This window comes from Labrus bergylta, chromosome 20, assembly GCF_963930695.1.
Source record: "Labrus bergylta chromosome 20, fLabBer1.1, whole genome shotgun sequence".
Taxonomy (NCBI): Eukaryota; Metazoa; Chordata; class Actinopteri; order Labriformes; family Labridae; genus Labrus; species Labrus bergylta.
In genome coordinates, this window is record NC_089214.1 from 156,385 (window position 1) to 175,353 (window position 18,969).

At 41.2% G+C, this 18,969-nt stretch overlaps 2 protein-coding genes across 3 annotated transcripts in view; one reads left to right on the forward strand and one right to left on the reverse strand.

Moving 5' to 3' along the window:
• LOC110001235 (piezo-type mechanosensitive ion channel component 2) overlaps positions 1–8,660 on the forward strand; it is a 59,771-nt gene extending 51,111 nt beyond the window's left edge. The window contains exons 49-53 of the mRNA XM_065948719.1: positions 3,807–3,923; positions 4,227–4,306; positions 4,839–5,052; positions 5,255–5,396; positions 5,481–8,660. Coding sequence (XP_065804791.1) covers positions 3,807–3,923; positions 4,227–4,306; positions 4,839–5,052; positions 5,255–5,396; positions 5,481–5,582 — 655 coding nt within the window. The 3' untranslated portion in view covers positions 5,583–8,660. The remainder of the gene's footprint in view (positions 1–3,806; positions 3,924–4,226; positions 4,307–4,838; positions 5,053–5,254; positions 5,397–5,480) is intronic.
• Positions 8,661–8,829: 169 nt separating this feature from the next.
• On the reverse strand, positions 8,830–15,668 carry tmem200ca (transmembrane protein 200C, genome duplicate a). Of its 2 annotated transcripts, XM_065948721.1 has the most exons (6): positions 15,231–15,668; positions 13,619–13,764; positions 13,319–13,502; positions 12,949–13,159; positions 12,106–12,281; positions 8,830–11,452 (listed from the first exon to the last, which is right to left on the reverse strand). In XM_065948721.1, the coding sequence occupies exons 3-6, from the start codon at positions 13,420–13,422 to the stop codon at positions 10,369–10,371; spliced, it is 1,575 nt and encodes a 524-aa protein (XP_065804793.1). In that variant the 5' UTR covers positions 13,423–13,502; positions 13,619–13,764; positions 15,231–15,668; the 3' UTR covers positions 8,830–10,368. The 2 variants fall into 2 exon arrangements, with proteins under 2 accessions (XP_065804793.1, XP_065804792.1); XM_065948720.1 differs by lacking the exon at positions 13,619–13,764 and having other exon boundaries at positions 15,231–15,667.
• Positions 15,669–18,969: the final 3,301 nt, after the last annotated feature.

Genomic DNA, 18,969 nt, shown 5'->3' on the forward strand with positions numbered 1-18,969 from the left:
TGTAGTAGTTTGTAGTTGTTAAAGTGGTTGTTGTACTAGTAGTTGTTGTGGTTGTTTGTAGTAGTTTGTAGTTGTTAAAGTTGTTGTTTGTAGTTGTTGTTGTAGTAGTTTGTAGTTGTTAAAGTGGTTGTTGTTGTAATAGTTGTTGTTGTTGTTGTAGTATTTGTAGTTGTTAAAGTGGTTGTTGTAGTAATAGTTGTGGTTGTTTGTAGTTGTTGTTGTTGTAGTAGTTTGTACTTTTTAAAGTGGTTGTTGTAGCAGTAGTTGTTGTGGTTGTTGTTGTAGTAGTTTGTAGTTTTTAAAGTGGTTGTTTTAGTTGTTGTGGTTGTTGTAGTTGTTGTTGTAGTAGTTTGTACTTTTTAAAGTGGTTGTTGTAGCAGTGGTTGTTGTTGTAGTTGTTGTAGTTGTTGTTGTGGTGGTAGAAGAAGTTGTTGTGGTAGTTGTTGTAGTTGTTGTGGTAGTGGTTGTTGTTGTGGTGGTAGAAGAAGTTGTTGTTGTTGTTGAAGTTGTTGTAGTAGAAGAAGTTTTTGTTATAGTTGTTGTCGTAGTAGTTGAAGTTGTAGCAGTTGTTGTAGTTGTTGTAATCGCAGTTGTAGGTGTTGTGGTAGTTGTTGTAGTTGTCATGTTTGTTGTAGTTGTGGTTGTTGTTGTTGTTGTTGTTGTAGTAGTTTGTAGTTTTTAAAGTGGTTGTTGTAGCATTAGTTGTTGTAGTAGTTTGTAGTTTTTAAAGTGGTTGTTGTAGTAGTTTTTAAAGTGGTTGTTGTAGTTGTTGTTGTTGTTGTTGTAGTGATAGTTGTTGTAGTTTTTGTTGTAGTAGTTTGTAGTTGTTAAAGTGGTTGTAGTAGTAGTAGGTGTTGTAGTTGTTGTTGTAGTTGTGGTAGTTGTTGTTGTAGTAATAGTTGTTGTGGTAGTTGTTGTTGTTGTTGTAGTAGTAGTTTGTAGTTGTTAAAGTGGTTGTTGTGGTTGTTTGTAGTTGTTGTTGTTGTAGTAGTTTGTAGTTGTTAAAGTGGTTGTTGTTGTAATAGTTGTTGTTGTTGTAGTATTTGTAGTTGTTAAAGTGGTTGTTGTAGTAATAGTTGTGGTTGTTTGTAGTTGTTGTTGTTTTAGTAGTTTGTACTTTTTAAAGTGGTTGTTGTAGCAGTAGTTGTTGTAGTTGTTGTTGTGGTAGTTTGTACTTTTTAAAGTGGTTGTTGTAGCTGTAGTTGTTGTTTTTGTTGTAGTAGTTTGTAGTTGTTAAAGTGGTTGTGGTAGTTGTTGTTGTTGTTGTAGTAATAGTTGTTGTGGTTGTGGTAGTTGTTGTTGTTGTAGTAGTTGTTGTTGTGGTTGTTTGTTGTTGTTGTTGTTGTAGTAGTTTGTAGTTGTTAAAGTGGTTGTTGTAGTAATAGTTGTTGTGGTTGTTTGTAGTTGTTGTTGTAGTAGTTTGTAGTTGTTAAAGTGGTTGTTGTACTAGTAGTTGTTGTGGTTGTTTGTAGTAGTTTGTAGTTGTTAAAGTGGTTGTTGTTGTAATAGTTGTTGTTGTTGTTGTAGTATTTGTAGTTGTTAAAGTGGTTGTTGTAGTAATAGTTGTGGTTGTTTGTAGTTGTTGTTGTTGTAGTAGTTTGTACTTTTTAAAGTGGTTGTTGTAGCAGTAGTTGTTGTGGTTGTTGTTGTAGTAGTTTGTAGTTTTTAAAGTGGTTGTTTTAGTTGTTGTGGTTGTTGTAGTTGTTGTTGTAGTAGTTTGTACTTTTTAAAGTGGTTGTTGTAGCAGTAGTTGTGGTTGTTGTTGTAGTTGTTGTAGTTGTTGTAGTTGTAGTAGTTTGTAGTTTTTAAAGTGGTTGTTGTAGTTGTTGTGGTTGTTGTTGGGGTTGTTGTATTAATAGTTGTTGTAGTTGTTGTCGTTTTTGTTGTAGTAGTTTGTAGTTGTTAAAGTGGTTGTGGTAGTTGTTGTTGTAGTAGTAATAGTTGTTGTGGTTGTGGTAGTTGTTGTTGTTGTAGTAATAGTTGTTGTGGTTGTGGTAGTTGTTGTTGTTGTAGTAGTTGTTGTTGTGGTTGTTTGTAGTTGTTGTTGTAGTAGTTTGTAGTTGTTAAAGTGGTTGTTGTAGTAATAGTTGTTGTGGTTGTTTGTAGTTGTTGTTGTAGTAGTTTGTAGTTGTTAAATTGGTTGTTGTACTAGTAGTTGTTGTTGTGGTTGTTTGTAGTAGTTTGTAGTTGTTGTAGTAGTTTGTACTTTTTAAAGTGGTTGTTGTAGCAGTAGTTGTTGTGGTTGTTGTTGTAGTTGTTGTTGTTGTAGTAGTTTGTAGTTTTTAAAGTGGTTGTTTTTGTTGTTGTTGTAGTAGTTTGTAGTTTTTAAAGTGGTTGTTGTAGCAGTAGTTGTTGTAGTTGTGGTTGTTGTTGTAGTTGTTGTTGTTGTAGTAGTTTTTAAAGTGGTTGTTGTAGTTTTTGTGGTTGTTGTTGGGGTTGTTGTAGTAATAGTTGTTGTAGTTGTTGTCGTTTTTGTTGTAGTAGTTTGTAGTTGTTAAAGTGGTTGTGGTAGTTGTTGTAGTAATAGTTGTTGTGGTTGTGGTAGTTGTTGTTGTTGTTGTAGTAGTAGTTGCTGTTGTGGTTGTTTCTAGTTGTTGTTGTAGTAGTTTGTAGTTGTTAAAGTGTTTTTTGTACTAGTAGTTGTTGTGGTTGTTTGTAGTAGTTTGTAGTTGTTAAAGTGGTTGTTGTAGTAGTAGTTGTTGTAGTTGTGGTAGTTGTTGTTGTAGTAGGTGTTGTAGTATTTGTAGTTGTTAAAGAGGTTGTTGTAGTAGTAGTTGTTGTAGTTGTTGTTGTAGTAGTTTGTTGTAGTAGTAGTAGTGGTTGTAGTATTTGTAGTTGTTAAAGAGGTTGTTGTAGTAGTTGTTGTAGTTGTTGTTGTTGTAGTAGTTTGTTGTAGTAGTAGGTGTTGTAGTATTTGTAGTTGTTAAAGAGGTTGTTGTAGTAGTAGTTGTTGTAGTTGTTGTTGTAGTAGTTTGTTGTAGTAGTAGGTGTTGTAGTATTTGTAGTTGTTAAAGAGGTTGTTGTAGTAGTAGTTGTTGTAGTTGTTGTTGTTGTAGTAGTTTGTTGTAGTAGTAGTAGTGGTTGTAGTATTTGTAGTTGTTAAAGAGGTTGTTGTAGTAGTAGTTGTTGTAGTTGTTGTTGTAGTAGTTTGTTGTAGTAGTAGGTGTTGTAGTATTTGTAGTTGTTAAAGAGGTTGTTGTAGTAGTAGTTGTTGTAGTAGTAGGTGTTGTAGTATTTGTAGTTGTTAAAGAGGTTGTTGTAGTAGTAGTTGTTGTTGTTGTAGTAGTTTGTTGTAGTAGTAGTAGTGGTTGTAGTATTTGTAGTTGTTAAAGAGGTTGTTGTAGTAGTAGTTGTTGTAGTTGTTGTTGTAGTAGTAGGTGTTGTAGTATTTGTAGTTGTTAAAGAGGTTGTTGTAGTAGTAGTTGTTGTAGTTGTTGTTGTAGTAGTAGGTGTTGTAGTATTTGTAGTTGTTAAAGAGGTTGTTGTAGTAGTAGTTGTTGTAGTTGTTGTTGTAGTAGTAGGTGTTGTAGTATTTGTAGTTGTTAAAGAGGTTGTTGTAGTAGTAGTTGTTGTAGTTGTTGTTATAGTTGTTGTTGTAGTAGTTTATAGTTGTTAAAGTGGTTGTTGTAGTAGTTTGTAGTTGTTGTAGTAATAGTTGTAGTTGTAGTAGTTGTTGTTTTAGTAGTTTGTAGTTGTTAAAGTGGTTGTTGTGGTTGTTTGTTGTTGTTGTTGTAGTAGTATTTGTAGTTGTTAAAGTGGTTGTTGTATTTATGGTAGTATTATCGTATTATTTTTTTTCTCGACAGGAACTTGAGTCTGGGGGCAAAGGCGGAGCTTGCATCAGGTAAACATGTGACCTACTTGGATGATCAGACTCGCCTGGAACTAATCCAACTGCTGAATGGAACCAGGACACTACCTGTGTGAGTAAAGGGGACGGGCTATGAACACAAGAAGGGGTTGGTCATTAAGGGGACGTGCTGATTGATGGAGTGGGCGTGGTTATCTGTCAAAAGGACTGGACTCATGAGTTTGATGAGGTCTGAGTGTTCGTTGGCATGCTAGAGCAAACCAATGGAAACCTGGTTAGCATTAGCATTAGACTTAAAAGAAAATAAGTTTTTAGACTACCAATATGTCTACTAAAGCCTTTGGTCTGTTGAAGATGTTTTGTCTTTTCATGTTTTACATTTAAACTCAAGCTTTGTTTGTTTGTTTGTTTTCAGAGTCATACATGAAGTCTTTCCGTGCTTCATCCGAGCTCCCAGCGACTCCAATGCTAAACCCATCCAACATCTGTATACAGGTATTTGTTGTTGATCTGTTTGTTTGTCTCATTCTGTCTCTCTCCCTCTATCCCCTCCCAACCTCAACACAGTTTCAGCAGATTGCTGTTCATCATGAGTCAAATAAGAGCACCATGAATTCTCAGAAATCGCAGAATGTGGACTTTGACTGAACGTAGCGCCCTTCCTGTTGGGCGAATGGCCATAATGTCATTTTGTTCTCCTACCTAAATATCACACAAGGCTGAATTTTGGGGGAAGTTTGGTGATTTTTTTTTATACAAATTAAAGCCCCTAATTAAGCGATTCATTTGTTGCAAAAGAGAATAATAACTCCTACAGATACAATAGGGTCCTCGCTCCGAGGTCAGTTCTCGGGCCCTAAATCTAAAATAACTGTATTTAAATAGTTTTTACTGATGAGGTTAACGATCCAGGATCATTTTAACTTTTCAAATGACAAAACAGTTAAGCATCAACATAAATACTGGATGTAAACAGGAAGTTTAACAAAGCTGCTGTGATGTCATCAAACATTTCTCCTCCAATCAGACGAACAGTACATGGACATCCTGCTGGACTTGGAACGCTCAACCAATCACAGCCAAGAGATCCAGGAGTGGTGGATCGTCGACCAACCATCTCCTCGTCTGATACCTGATGAAGGCGGGGCCTCACTAAGTGACAGGAGGGAGGCGGGGCTTCAGCTGTTTGTGTTCAGTGATAAAGTCAGTCCTCCCAGTCTCGGCTTCCTGGCTGGATATGGGTACACATCATTATTATTTACTGCAGTAAAACACACGACTACACATGACCTCTAGGTGCTGCAGTAGAACATGTGTCACTTTAAAGTTCTGGTGTAACTGTTGGAGTATTAGTGGTAGCAGTAGCAGTAATTTGGTAAGAAATGAAGTACATCTTTGGTACCAGAATTCATCTTCTTCTCCTCCCTGTGTTACGGCCTGCAGCATCATGGGATTGTACGCCTCGGTGGTGTTGGTGATCGGGAAGTTTGTCCGAGAGTTCTTCAGTGGGATCAGTCACTCCATCATGTTCGAGGAGCTGCCGTGTGTCGACCGCATCCTCAAACTCTGCACCGATATCTTCCTGGTACACAACAACTTTATTAACAACAACAAACATGACAACACTTGTATCCCCACCCACAAACATGCTGTACTGTTTTCTGTGCAGGTGAGGGAGACAGGTGAACTAGAGTTGGAGGAGGAGCTTTACGCCAAACTGATCTTCCTGTATCGATCACCTGAGACGCTGATCAAATGGACCCGGCGATGACATCATCACGTTTTTACCTGCTGTGACATTATCTGTCTGACATTCTTTAAACAGAGAACATTCTTCTGATGCACAAACGATTATCATTATAGATGGATAAAAAAGCACTTTCAGGAACTTATTTTGAACGTTTCAGGTAACAGGAAAAAGATAACATTACCTGTATTATTGGTGACCAATAGGAACACCAGGTAGGCAGAGCTTACCGTGTGATTAACCCAGTCTGATGTGCGGATGTTATTTCATGGCAGACAATGCCAGTGCTAATAGAAATATAATGTGTGTTAAATCCTGGAAAACCTGAATCTCTTAATGCAGCTTCATGTCAAAGTCCTTGTCATCCTGGAACAGTCCTGGAAAAGTTCCTGAGTGTAAACGTCCTGAACACACAGACAAGCAGCCAAAGTGTTCAACCAATCCAAGTGAATGAAGTGTAAATCAGCCCAACCACTACCAAATCTCTAGCCATGTGATTGGACGCTTATGCTGTCACTCACAGGTGTTTAGATATACACTGAAATGCTACTTCCTGTATATTCTCAGCTTCTTCCTGCATTAGGAGTGATCGATTAACAAGTGTCAGGTAGTGTTTACATGTAAACACTGAGTGTAAACACTACCTGATCTCAGCTGTCTTCCTTTATTTTAATTATTTTAATTTTTCAATGTTTACAAAACAAGTCTGTTTTTAAAGGGTTAATAAACTTAAGTAAACTTATTTCTTAGCTTTAATTAGCTGTGACTAGCTCTCTGTTAGCTTTAATTAGCTGTGACTAGCTCTCTGTTAGCTTTAATTAGCTGTGACTAGCTCTCTATTAGCTGTATATAGTTATACATGTGTGGGGTGCTGGTGGTGCAGTGGTTAGTGCGCGCGCCCCATGTATGGAGGCTGTCCTCTCAAGCGGGCGGCCCGGGTTCGCCTTCCGCCTGTGGCCCCTTTCTCGCATGTCATTCCTCTCTCTCTCTCTCTCCCTGATTTCTGACTCTATCCACTGTCCTCTCTCTCTCCCTGATTTCTGACTCTATCCACTGTCCTCTCTCTCTCCCTGGTTTCTGACTCTATCCACTGTCCTCTCTCTCTCTCTGGTTTCTGACTCTATCCACTGTCCTCTCTCTCTCCCTGGTTTCAGACTCTATCCACTGTCCTCTCTCTCTCCCTGATTTCTGACTCTATCCACTGTCCTCTCTCTCTCCCTGGTTTCAGACTCTATCCACTGTCCTCTCTCTCTCTCTGGTTTCTGACTCTATCCACTGTCCTCTCTCTCTCCCTGATTTCAGACTCTATCCACTGTCCTCTCTCTCTCTGGTTTCAGACTCTATCCACTGTCCTCTCTCTCTCCCTGGTTTCAGACTCTATCCACTGTCCTCTCTGTCTCTGGTTTCAGACTCTATCCACTGTCCTCTCTCTCTCTGGTTTCTGACTCTATCCACTGTCCTCTCTCTCTCTCTGGTTTCAGACTCTATCCACTGTCCTCTCTCTCTCTCTGGTTTCAGACTCTATCCACTGTCCTCTCTCTCTCTGGTTTCTGACTCTATCCACTGTCCTCTCTCTCTCTGGTTTCAGACTCTATCCACTGTCCTCTCTCTCTCTGGTTTCAGACTCTATCCACTGTCCTCTCTCTCTGGTTTCTGACTCTATCCACTGTCCTCTCTCTCTCTGGTTTCAGACTCTATCCACTGTCCTCTCTCTCTCTGGTTTCTGACTCTATCCACTGTCCTCTCTCTCTCTGGTTTCAGACTCTATCTACTGTCCTCTCTCTCTGGTTTCAGACTCTATCCACTGTCCTCTCTCCCTGATTTCAGACTCTATCCACTGTCCTCTCTGTCTCTGGTTTCAGACTCTATCCACTGTCCTCTCTCTCTCTGGTTTCAGACTCTATCCACTGTCCTCTCTGTCTCTGGTTTCAGACTCTATCCACTGTCCTCTCTCTCCCTGATTTCTAACCCTATCCACTGTCCTCTCTCTCCCTGGTTTCAGACTCTATCCACTGTCCTCTCTCTTTCTCTGGTTTCAGACTCTATCCACTGTCCTCTCTCTCTCTCTGGTTTCAGACTCTATCCACTGTCCTCTCTGTCTCTGGTTTCAGACTCTATCCACTGTCCTCTCTCTCTCTGGTTTCAGACTCTATCCACTGTCCTCTCTGTCTCTGGTTTCAGACTCTATCCACTGTCCTCTCTCTCCCTGATTTCTAACCCTATCCACTGTCCTCTCTCTCTCTGGTTTCAGACTCTATCCACTGTCCTCTCTCTTTCTCTGGTTTCTGACTCTATCCACTGTCCTCTCTCTCTCTGGTTTCAGACTCTATCCACTGTCCTCTCTCTCCCTGATTTCTAACCCTATCCACTGTCCTCTCTCTCTCTGGTTTCAGACTCTATCCACTGTCCTCTCTCTCTCTGGTTTCTGACTCTATCCACTGTCCTCTCTCTGCATTAAAGGCACAAAAAGCCCAAAAATAAATCTTAAAAAAAAAAGGATACATTGTTAATCGTGATACATGTGTAGTGATAGTGATACATCTGTATTTATATTGATACATGTGTAGTGATAGTGATACATCTGTATTTATATTGATACATGTGTAGTGATAGTGATACATCTGTATTTATATTGATACATGTGTAGTGATAGTGATACATCTGTATTTATAGTAATACATGTGTGTTTATCGTGTTACATGTGTAGTGATAGTGATACATGTGGGTTAATAGTGATACATGAGTAGTTTTATAGTTTAATCATTTTAAAGGTTTATAATATTACAGGATGCTGTAGCTTTCATTAGCACTGAGACGCAATGCTAGGTCTTTGTTTGCTTTACATTAGCTTGCCATCAGGTCTAATTCGCACTTAATTGTATGTGCTGAAGCTAACTGCTAACAGTGTTGAATAAAATAATTGAGGACATCTGTTTGACGGGTTAGTGATAGAAAACTGGAATGGATGAACAACACTAGAATCACGGTTTTTTTTAAAGTTAGACAATTGAACCCCGATTATATGACTGATATTTAAATAACTGTGTGTCCTGTGACGATTTGAAGTAAAAATGTGAAAATAAAAGAAATGTGTTCACCAGACTATCAGCTCTTTTAAATGGTCCACAGCACCTGTTAACCTGTCAGCTCTAAGTCACTCAGTGAGACTTAAACACAGCAGAGCTCAACATGACTGGGACTTAAAGTCGAATTTGGACCAAGATTGAACTAAAGAGTCCGAGGAAGTGAATGAACCAGAGACGACACAGAAGACCTGAGAGGACACAAAGATCCAACACAAAGCTGAGCTCATTGTGCTTTCCTTTTATTTTCTGATGTCAAATGTCAAACACAGCAGACAAACTATTAGAAACTTCATCTGATTGGACGTTGTAGTGTTGGGTTGATCCTGGTTCAGTTTAGGTGGAAGACGTTGTGAAGGAAAACTTTCCCTCAGGAGAATTTTAAAATAAAATACTTTGAGTTTAAACCTCTAGTTATAGTTTTGTTACATGCTGATGGAAGTTATGGCTCAAATATTAAACTGAACAGGTGTTTGACGCATTCTGAGGTCACAGGTGACATTCACAGGTACAAATGATGAACTTATTTAGCCCTCTTATATGCACTGTTCTTTTAAAAAAAAAACTCCTGAAATCACAGTTAGAATACAGATTTAGAGCGTTAGTTGATATATTGTAAGTGTGATTATCAAGATCAAGGATTCCATCAGAGTTGTCTTTGAACTAGTGGTTACTTGTTGAAGCCTCTAGGGGGAGGGGCATAACATCCATTTATCAAATCATTTAAATAAATAAAAATCCAACAGACATAATGTACTGTATTACAGTACAGGACTACATGGACGTTCTCCAAATTCTCCAGGTGTTCCTCAGGGCTCTATTCTTAGTCCTCTTTTATTCTCCACAGATCTCCACTCTTGAGCTGAGATGTTTATCTTTATGCAGATTAAACTCTTCTCTATACATCAGGCTCTTCGTAACATGACTGTTGTCGAATTGATTGCAGGTCATCAAACATGAGTTTGTTTGAAACTAAATACTTCCTGTTTGATCAACAACAGAGAATCCAGAGTCTACAGGCTTCTGACTCAAACTGTTGGATGTTCTAAATACTGACGACTCAGGATGGAAACTGTACACTCGACTCACAGTGTCCGATCACGCCACAGTTTATTTCACATGAGCAGTTCATCAAACACTGAACGCCATACAGACGCATCGAGTCGCCAAACCCCAAACATCAACTGTTGATCAAACGTCAGCTGATCAAACATTTGATAGAAAAACATTTGCAGTAAATATGAAGTTTGATATTCTCTTTGTTACTCAGTCAGCTGAGCTAAGAACTGACAGTTCCTCCTACGAGTTAATCCTCCTAGTCAACGAGTTAATCTTCCTAGTCAACGAGTTAATCTTCCAAGTCAATGAGTTAATCCTCCAAGTCAACGAGTTAATCTTCCAAATCAACGAGTTAATCTTCCAAGTCAATGAGTTAATCCTCCAAGTCAACGAGTTAATCTTCCAAGTCAACGAGTTAATCCTCCAAATCAACGAGTTAATCTTCCAAGTCAACGAGTTAATCCTCCAAATCAACGAGTTAATCCTCCAAATCAACGAGTTAATCTTCCAAGTCAACGAGTTAATCCTCCAAATCAACGAGTTAATACTCCTAGTCCATGAGTTAATCTTTGGAGTTAACAAATTAATCCTAGTCAAATCAGGTTATTAAAATGGAAATACATTTTATATCCAAAATAACAGTTCCTTCTTATTGGATGATGATGTCATCAAACTTGACCTCCGACTTGTGCTTCTCTGACTCCTGATTGGTCGTCGGCCTGCGAGATCATCCTGAGCTTCTCCCTGTGTGATGTCACTTCTCCTGACCATTGACCCCCCTCTTGTGATTTCATAAAATGTAATGATGTCATCTCAGTTGACTCAAACGATTCATCTTCTCCTTTTGTCAGTTTGCTGTAACCTGCGGCACTGCTGCTCGGGAGGCTCCGCCTCCTGCAGGGTGGGACTAGTGTGGAGGAGTAAGAGGAGAGGAGATGAGACAGAGATGATAGGGAAAGGTGGGAGGGGGTGAGGGAGGAGCAGGAGAGGAGAAGCATGGCCTGGGAGCCTCCTGGTGGCCCCCTGTTGAGACTGGAGGAGCTGCAGGAAAGTCCAGATGATCCCTGACCGGGTCTCAGCGGGGGGGGAGTGGAGGCGCACAGAGGATGTGGTGGATGCAAAAACATCTCCTCCACCTCCCCTCTGTGGCCTCCCTCCTCCATCCTCTGCTCCTTTTTCCCCCCTGTGTCGCTAGCCCCGCCCATCCCTGTCCTAGCTGAGTGCCTCCTGTGGGAGGGGGGAGGGCGTGGGTGGCGGAGGGGGAGGGTGAAGGAGCTGAGTGCCTCCTTCTGAAAGGAGGTCCAGTAGGTGGAAGATAGGGGGGGGCTGAAGCTTGGGGGGAGGGAGAGTCTGTCAGAGGAGGGAGGGGGAACAGGAACTTCCTCCTCCTGGTAGATACTGAACACTGAGTCTCCTCCCTCTGTACCATAGGCCCTGCCCCCCTCCCCTCCTCCCCCTCCCTCCCTCCTGTTCATCAAAGAGGCTGGGTATTGTCGAGGCTTGGTCTCCAGGCTCTTTGATTGGACGTAGTTAATGAGGCCATTGAGGGGATTGTGGGAGGAGCCAGAGGAGGCATTGGGTTTGCGGAGGCTGTGGAGGTCGATGACGGTCGAGTAAATGTCCCGAAGGTTGATAACTTTGGTCTTCTTGTCGCGGTTCTCGTGCAGGACGGCGTTCGCACAGATGAAAAGGAAGATACCGATGCCCATGATGAGAGGGCCTAAGACCTTCAGCCTATCAGAGTACAGATACCTGCAGAGGGGTGGGACAAACATCCAGTTACAGAGTCCGGTTTGAAGGCTTTAAGGACTACGACCTCATTTTAAGTATCTTAAAGAACCTACAGATCCTGTGGAACCTGCAGCCCCGGTGGAACATGCAGATCCTGTGGAGTCTGCAGATCCTGTAGAACCTACAGATCCTGTAGAACCTGCAGATCCTGTAGAACCTGCAGATCCTGTAGAACCTGCAGATCCTGTGGAACATGCAGATCCTGTGGAGTCTGCAGATCCTGTAGAACCTACAGATCCTGTAGAACCTGCAGATCCTGCGGAACATGCAGATCCTGTGGAACATGCAGATCCTGCAGATCCTGTAGAACCTGCAGATCCTGCAGATCCTGTGGAACCTGCAGATCCTGTGGAGTCTGCAGATCCTTCAGAGCCTGCAGATCCTGTAGAACCTGCAGATCCTGTAGAGGCTGCAGATCCTGTGGAACCTACAGATCCTGTCGAACCTGTAGATCCTGCAGATCCTTTAGAACCTACAGATCCTGTAGAACCTACAGATCCTGTAGAACCTGCAGATCCTGTGGAACCTGCAGATCCTGTAGAACCTGCAGATCCTGTGGAACCTGCAGAAGCACTAAAGGATCTGTTTCATGTATGATCGGTCTATTTGTTCACCTGTCCAGGAAATCCTCCAGGAAGCCTTGTGGGCGATGTCCAGATGTCCCGTTGAGTTTTTCTGTTTGATTATAACCAACCCCCACTCCTCCATCTTCATCCCCTCCTCCTCCCCCTCTGTCGACTCCTCCCCCTCTGTAGACAGTCTCAGCTTCGTCCTCCCCCCTCTCCCCCCCCTACAACCAAAGAGAAAATATAAATACATGTAAATATCATCTCAAATTAGAAAATGCTCATTTGTATGTAAAAACTATGAGGCGTTTCAAATTATGTTCTACTGCCCCCTCACATGTTCTACTGCCCCCTCGCATGTTCTACTGCCCCCTCGCATGTTCTACTGCCCCTTGCATGTTCTACTGCCCCCTCGCATGTTCTACTGCCCCTCACATGTTTTACTGCCCCCTCACATGTTCTACTGCCCCTCACATGTTCTACTGCCCCTCACCTGTTCTACTGCCCCCTCACATGTTCTACTGCCCCTGACCTGTTCTACTGCCCCTGACCTGTTCTACTGCCCCTCACATGTTCTACTGCCCCCTCACCTGTTCTACTGCCCCCTCACCTGTTCTACTGCCCCTCACATGTTGTACTGCCCCCTCACATGTTCTACTGCCCCCTCACCTGTTCTACTGCCCCCTCACCTGTTCTACTGCCCCTCACATGTTCTACTGCCCCTGACCTGTTCTACTGCCCCTGACCTGTTCTACTGCCCCTCACATGTTCTACTGCCCCCTCACCTGTTCTACTGCCCCCTCACCTGTTCTACTGCCCCCTCACCTGTTCTACTGCCCCTCACATGTTCTACTGCCCCCTCACGTGTTCTACTGCCCCCTCCTGCCTCACCTGGACGTCTACAGGTGCCCTGCTGGTAGACACTGATGCCATGGCAGCGCCCTCTTGTGGCCGTGCGCTGAGGAACAGTCCTTCTCGAGGCCAGTAACCCAGGGCGGCCATGACGACACCCACCAACAGAACCAGTATGCCGAGAGCCGCCACCAGACCAGAGACTGAAAAGACCTTCAACTTCCCCTTCACCACGACCACCTCACTCCTCCTGGGGGACAGGAAGTGACATCATCATCATGGGTGTGTGTGTGTGTGTGTGTGTGTGTGTGTGTGTGTGTGTGTGTGTCTGTGTGTGTGTGTGTGTGTCTGTGTGTGTGTGTGTGTGTGTGTGTGTGTGTGTGTGTGTGTGTGTGTGTGTGTGTGTTACCTCTTCTTTTTCTTCTTCTTGTGTGTGTGTTCTTTTTGTGATTTGTTTTTCAGTGAATCTTGTCGTCGTGCGTTGATCCGCAGGAGGCCACCGGTTGCGATCATCACCAACAGCCAATCATATGGTGGCTTAGGGGGCTAAGCCCAACCCACCAAGACCTCACCTGAACTCAGTCACCCACTTCCTGTCAGTGAGAGAGAGAGACAGGTAGAGAGACAGGCAGTATCAGATGTGTTACAGCAACGCTCTGTAACACAACAATAACCTCCAACGGGCAGAATGGCGTCTCTCTCATGTCACCAGGCGAGGTCGTCTCATCATGGCGTCTCTCTCATGTCACCAGGCGAGGTCGTCTCATCATGGCGTCTCTCTCATGTCACCAGGCGAGGTCGTCTCGTCGACTTTACAGAACAAGTTCACACAGCAGCCAGTTAACACAACGACATCTAGAGAGGAGGAAACGACAACCAGAGGGTCTGACAGGAAGTGACCAGAGGGTCTGACAGGAAGTGACCAGAGGGTACTGACAGGAAGTGACCAGAGGGTACTGACAGGAAGTGACCAGAGGGGATGACAGGAAGTGACCAGAGGGTACTGACAGGAAGTGACCAGAGGGGCTGACAGGAAGTGACCAGAGGGTCTGACAGGAAGTGACCAGAGGGTACTGACAGGAAGTGACCAGAGGGTCTGACAGGAAGTGACCAGAGGGTACTGACAGGAAGTGACCAGAGGGGATGACAGGAAGTGACCAGAGGGTACTGACAGGAAGTGACCAGAGGGGTGACAGGAAGTGACCAGAGGGTACTGACAGGAAGTGACCAGAGGGGTGACAGGAAGTGACCAGAAGGGATGACAGGAAGTGACCAGAGGGTACTGACAGGAAGTGACCAGAAGGGTGACAGGAAGTGACCAGAGGGGCTGACAGGAAGTGACCAGAGGGGCTGACAGGAAGTGACCAGAGGGGCTGACAGGAAGTGGCCAGAAGCAGAGCACATCAGCAGCAGTCATTGAGAGTTCTGAACTGACTCTGTTTAAATATGCTGATGACATGTCTCTGGTAACCCTAACAACATCTGGACCATTATTCTTCACTCCCTATCCGCTACATAGTGCACTGCAGGAGTATTCTTCACTCCCTATCCACTACATAGTGCACTGCAGGAGTATTCTTCACTCCCTATCCACTACATAGTGCACTACAGGAGTATTCTTCACTCCCTATCCACTACATAGTGCACTACAGGAGTATTCTTCACTCCATATCCACTACATAGTGCACTACAGGAGTATTCTTCACTCCCTAGCCACTACATAGTGCACTACAGGAGTATTCTTCACTCCCTATCCACTACATAGTGCACTACAGGAGTATTCTTCACTCCCTAGCCACTACATAGTGCACTACAGGAGTATTCTTCACTCCCTATCCACTACATAGTGCACTACAGGAGTATTCTTCACTCCCTAGCCACTACATAGTGCACTACAGGAGTATTCTTCACTCCATATCCACTACATAGTGCACTATGTAGTGGATAGGGAGCAACACATACAGTATGTCCAATCACAGCCTGAGGGACGACCATCAGTATAGAACAGAACAGAACAGTATAGAACATAACAGAACAGAACAGAACAGAACAGAACAGAACAGAACAGAACAGAACAGAACAGAACAGTATAGAACAGAACAGAACAGTACATAACAATATAGAACAGTATAGAACAGAACAGAACAGTACAGAACAGTATAGAACAGTATAGAACAGAGCAGAACAGTATAGAACAGAACAAAATAGTATAGACCAGTATAGAACAGAACAGTATAGAACAGAACAGAACATCAAGCAGTATATTATAGAATATAACAGAACAGCATAAAATAGAAGATAACAGCGTGTTTGTTTCTCACAGTTTGAGCTGCTTCATATTTCGTCTCTTTTCTCCTCTTCATCGTCATCTTCTTCGTCTCCTCCATCTGCTGCAGCTCGACGATTTCTCCTCTTCAAACGTGTCCCCCCTCCTCTCTCTCCTCCCTCCTCTCACGCTCTTCCCTCCCCTTTCTCTACCCTGCTCTCTCTGTCTGCATTCACCTCTATACCACTTTTTTTCCTGCAGTGATGGGGAGTGAAGAGAGACAGACAGGTCAGAGAGAGAGACAGGTCAGAGAGAGAGAGAGACAGGTCAGAGAGAGAAACAGTTCGAATTTGAATGAATAAAAATTAGTGCAAATGTTTATCAGTATGAAGCCAATTAAAAGGGCACTCTCTCTTTACCTGTCTGTCTCTTTACCTGTCTGTCTGCCTCTCTGTCTGTCTCTTTACCTGTCTGTCTGTCTGTCTGTCTCTTAGCCTGTCTCTCTCTGTGTTTAGGAAACTACGTTGTGGTTATGGTCCTGGTGTGGTCTGTGTGGGATGCTGATTCTGGGATGCTGCTGTTGCTAGGCAACAGAGGCAGAACATAAGAAAAATGTGTAAATGCTGCATTGGACCTGTCCCCATCACAGATCCTAACACTCACCTGCTGTGAATTCTGGGTAAAAATTCTTACATTTCATATTGTTCAGAACTGAAAGAAAAACAAACAAACATAAAAGTATAGATTCTTTTTTTAACATGTTGTTGTTCATCAACACTTAACCAGGAAATAAACATTAAGTATACAAGTTTATATAGAGAAGATAGATGCTTCAAATCAGCACATTTATGTATAGTTTGTATACAGTTTACATACAGTTTACATACAACGTATCTACAGTTTATATATACAGTCTATTTACAGTTTACATACAGTTTACATACAGCGTATATACAGTTTATATATACAGTTTATTTACAGTTTACATACAGTTTACATACAGCGTATATACAGTTTATATATACAGTTTATATACAGTTTACATACAACGTATATACAGTTTATATATACAGTTTATTTACAGTTTACATACAGTTTACATACAGCGTATATACAGTTTATATATACAGTTTATATACAGTTTACATACAACGTATATACAGTTTATATATACAGTTTATTTACAGTTTATATACAGTTTACATACAGCGTATATACAGTTTATATATACAGTTTATATACAGTTTACATACAACGTATATACAGTTTATTTACAGTTTATATACAGTTTACATACAGCGTATATACAGTTTATATATACAGTCTATTTACAGTTTATATACAGTTTACATACAACGTATATACAGTTTATATATACAGTTTATTTACAGTTTATATACAGTTTACATACAGCGTATATACAGTTTATATATACAGTTTATTTACAGTTTATATACAGTTTACATACAGCGTATATACAGTTTATATATACAGTTTATATATACAGTTTATATATACAGTCTATTTACAGTTTACATACAGTTTACATACAACGTATATACAGTTTATATATACAGTTTATATATACAGTTTATATATACAGTTTATATATACAGTCTATTTACAGTTTACATACAGTTTACATACAACGTATATACAGTTTATATATACAGTTTATATATACAGTTTATATATACAGTTTATATATACAGTCTATTTACAGTTTACATACAGTTTACATACAACGTATATACAGTTTATATATACAGTTTATATATACAGTTTATATATACAGTCTATTTACAGTTTACATACAGTTTACATACAACGTATATACAGTTTATATATACAGTTTATATATACAGTCTATTTACAGTTTATATACAGTTTACATACAACGTATATACAGTTTATATATACAGTCTATTTACAGTTTATATACAGTTTACATACAACGTATATACAGTTTATATATACAGTTTATTTACAGTTTACATACAGTTTGTATAGTTTGTATACAGTTTATATATACAGTTTATTTACAGTTTATATACAGTTTACATACAGCGGGTTGAGCTAAAGAAAGTTCTGGCAAGCCATCTGATGGCTTAGGAAGGGAAAGCAGTGCTACCTGTTTCAGAGATACCTGTTTCAATGCTACCTGTTTCACTGTTACCTGTTTCAGTGTTACCTGTTTCAATGCTACGTGTTTCAGTCTAACTTGTTTCAATGCTACCTGTTTCAGTGTTACCTGTTTCAGTGTTACCTGTTTCAATGCTACCTGTTTCAATGCTACCTGTTTCACTGTTACCTGTTTCAGAGATACCTGTTTCAATGCTACCTGTTTCACTGTTATCTGTTTCAGTGTTACCTGTTTCAGTGTTACCTGTTTCAATGCTACCTGTTTCAGAGATACCTGTGTCAATGCTACCTGTTTCACTGTTACCTGTTTCAGTGTTACCTGTTTCAATGCTACGTGTTTCAGTCTAACTTGTTTCAATGCTACCTGTTTCAGTGTTACCTGTTTCAGTGTTACTTGTTTCAATGCTACCTGTTTCAGAGATACCTGTTTCAATGCTACCTGTTTCAATGCTACGTGTTTCAGTCTAACTTGTTTCAATGCTACCTGTTTCAGTGTTATCTGTTTCAGTGTTACCTGTTTCAGTGTTACCTGTTTCAGTGTTACCTGTTTCAATGCTACCTGTTTCAGAGATACCTGTTTCAATGCTACCTGTTTCACTGTTACCTGTTTCAGTGTTACCTGTTTCAATGCTACGTGTTTCAGTCTAACTTGTTTCAATGCTACCTGTTTCAGTGTTATCTGTTTCAGTGTTACCTGTTTCAGTGCTACCTGTTTCAATGCTACCTGTTTCAATGCTACCTGTTTCAGTGCTACCTGTTTCACTGTTACCTGTTTCAGTGTTACCTGTTTCAATGCTACCTGTTTCACTGTTACCTGTTTCAGTGTTACCTGTTTCAATGCTACCTGTTTCACTGTTACCTGTTTCAGTGTTACCTGTTTCAATGCTACCTGTTTCAGAGATACCTGTGTCAATGCTACCTGTTTCACTGTTACCTGTTTCAGTGTTACCTGTTTCAATGCTACGTGTTTCAGTCTAACTTGTTTCAATGCTACCTGTTTCAGTGTTACCTGTTTCAGTGTTACTTGTTTCAATGCTACCTGTTTCAGAGATACCTGTTTCAATGCTACCTGTTTCAATGCTACGTGTTTCAGTCTAACTTGTTTCAATGCTACCTGTTTCAGTGTTATCTGTTTCAGTGTTACCTGTTTCAGTGTTACCTGTTTCAATGCTACCTGTTTCAGTGTTATCTGTTTCAGTGTTACCTGTTTCAGTGTTACCTGTTTCAGTGTTACCTGTTTCAATGCTACCTGTTTCAGAGATACCTGTTTCAATGCTACCTGTTTCACTGTTACCTGTTTCAGTGTTACCTGTTTCAATGCTACGTGTTTCAGTCTAACTTGTTTCAATGCTACCTGTTTCAGTGTTATCTGTTTCAGTGTTACCTGTTTCAGTGCTACCTGTTTCAATGCTACCTGTTTCAATGCTACCTGTTTCAGTGCTACCTGTTTCACTGTTACCTGTTTCAGTGTTACCTGTTTCAATGCTACCTGTTTCAGTGTTACCTGTTTCAGTGTTACCTGTTTCAGTGCTACCTGTTTCAGTGTTACCTGTTTCAGTGCTACCTGTTTCACTGTTACCTGTTTCAGTGTTACCTGTTTCAATGCTACCTGTTTCACTGTTACCTGTTTCAGTGCTACCTGTTTCAGTGTT

What these genes read in the sequence shown, in the direction of transcription:
- tmem200ca (XM_065948721.1), bottom strand. Translation starts at nt 13,422, where the DNA reads ATGATCGCAACCGGTGGCCTCCTGCGGATCAACGCACGACGACAAGAT. An exon ending in AAGAAGAAGAAAAAGAAGAG is followed by an intron (nt 13,160 to 13,318) that starts GTAACACACACA and finishes CCTGTCCCCCAG; the next exon opens with GAGGAGTGAGGTGGTCGTGG. An exon ending in CTGGAGGATTTCCTGGACAG is followed by an intron (nt 11,453 to 12,105) that starts GTGAACAAATAG and finishes ACCCCTCTGCAG; the next exon opens with GTATCTGTACTCTGATAGGC.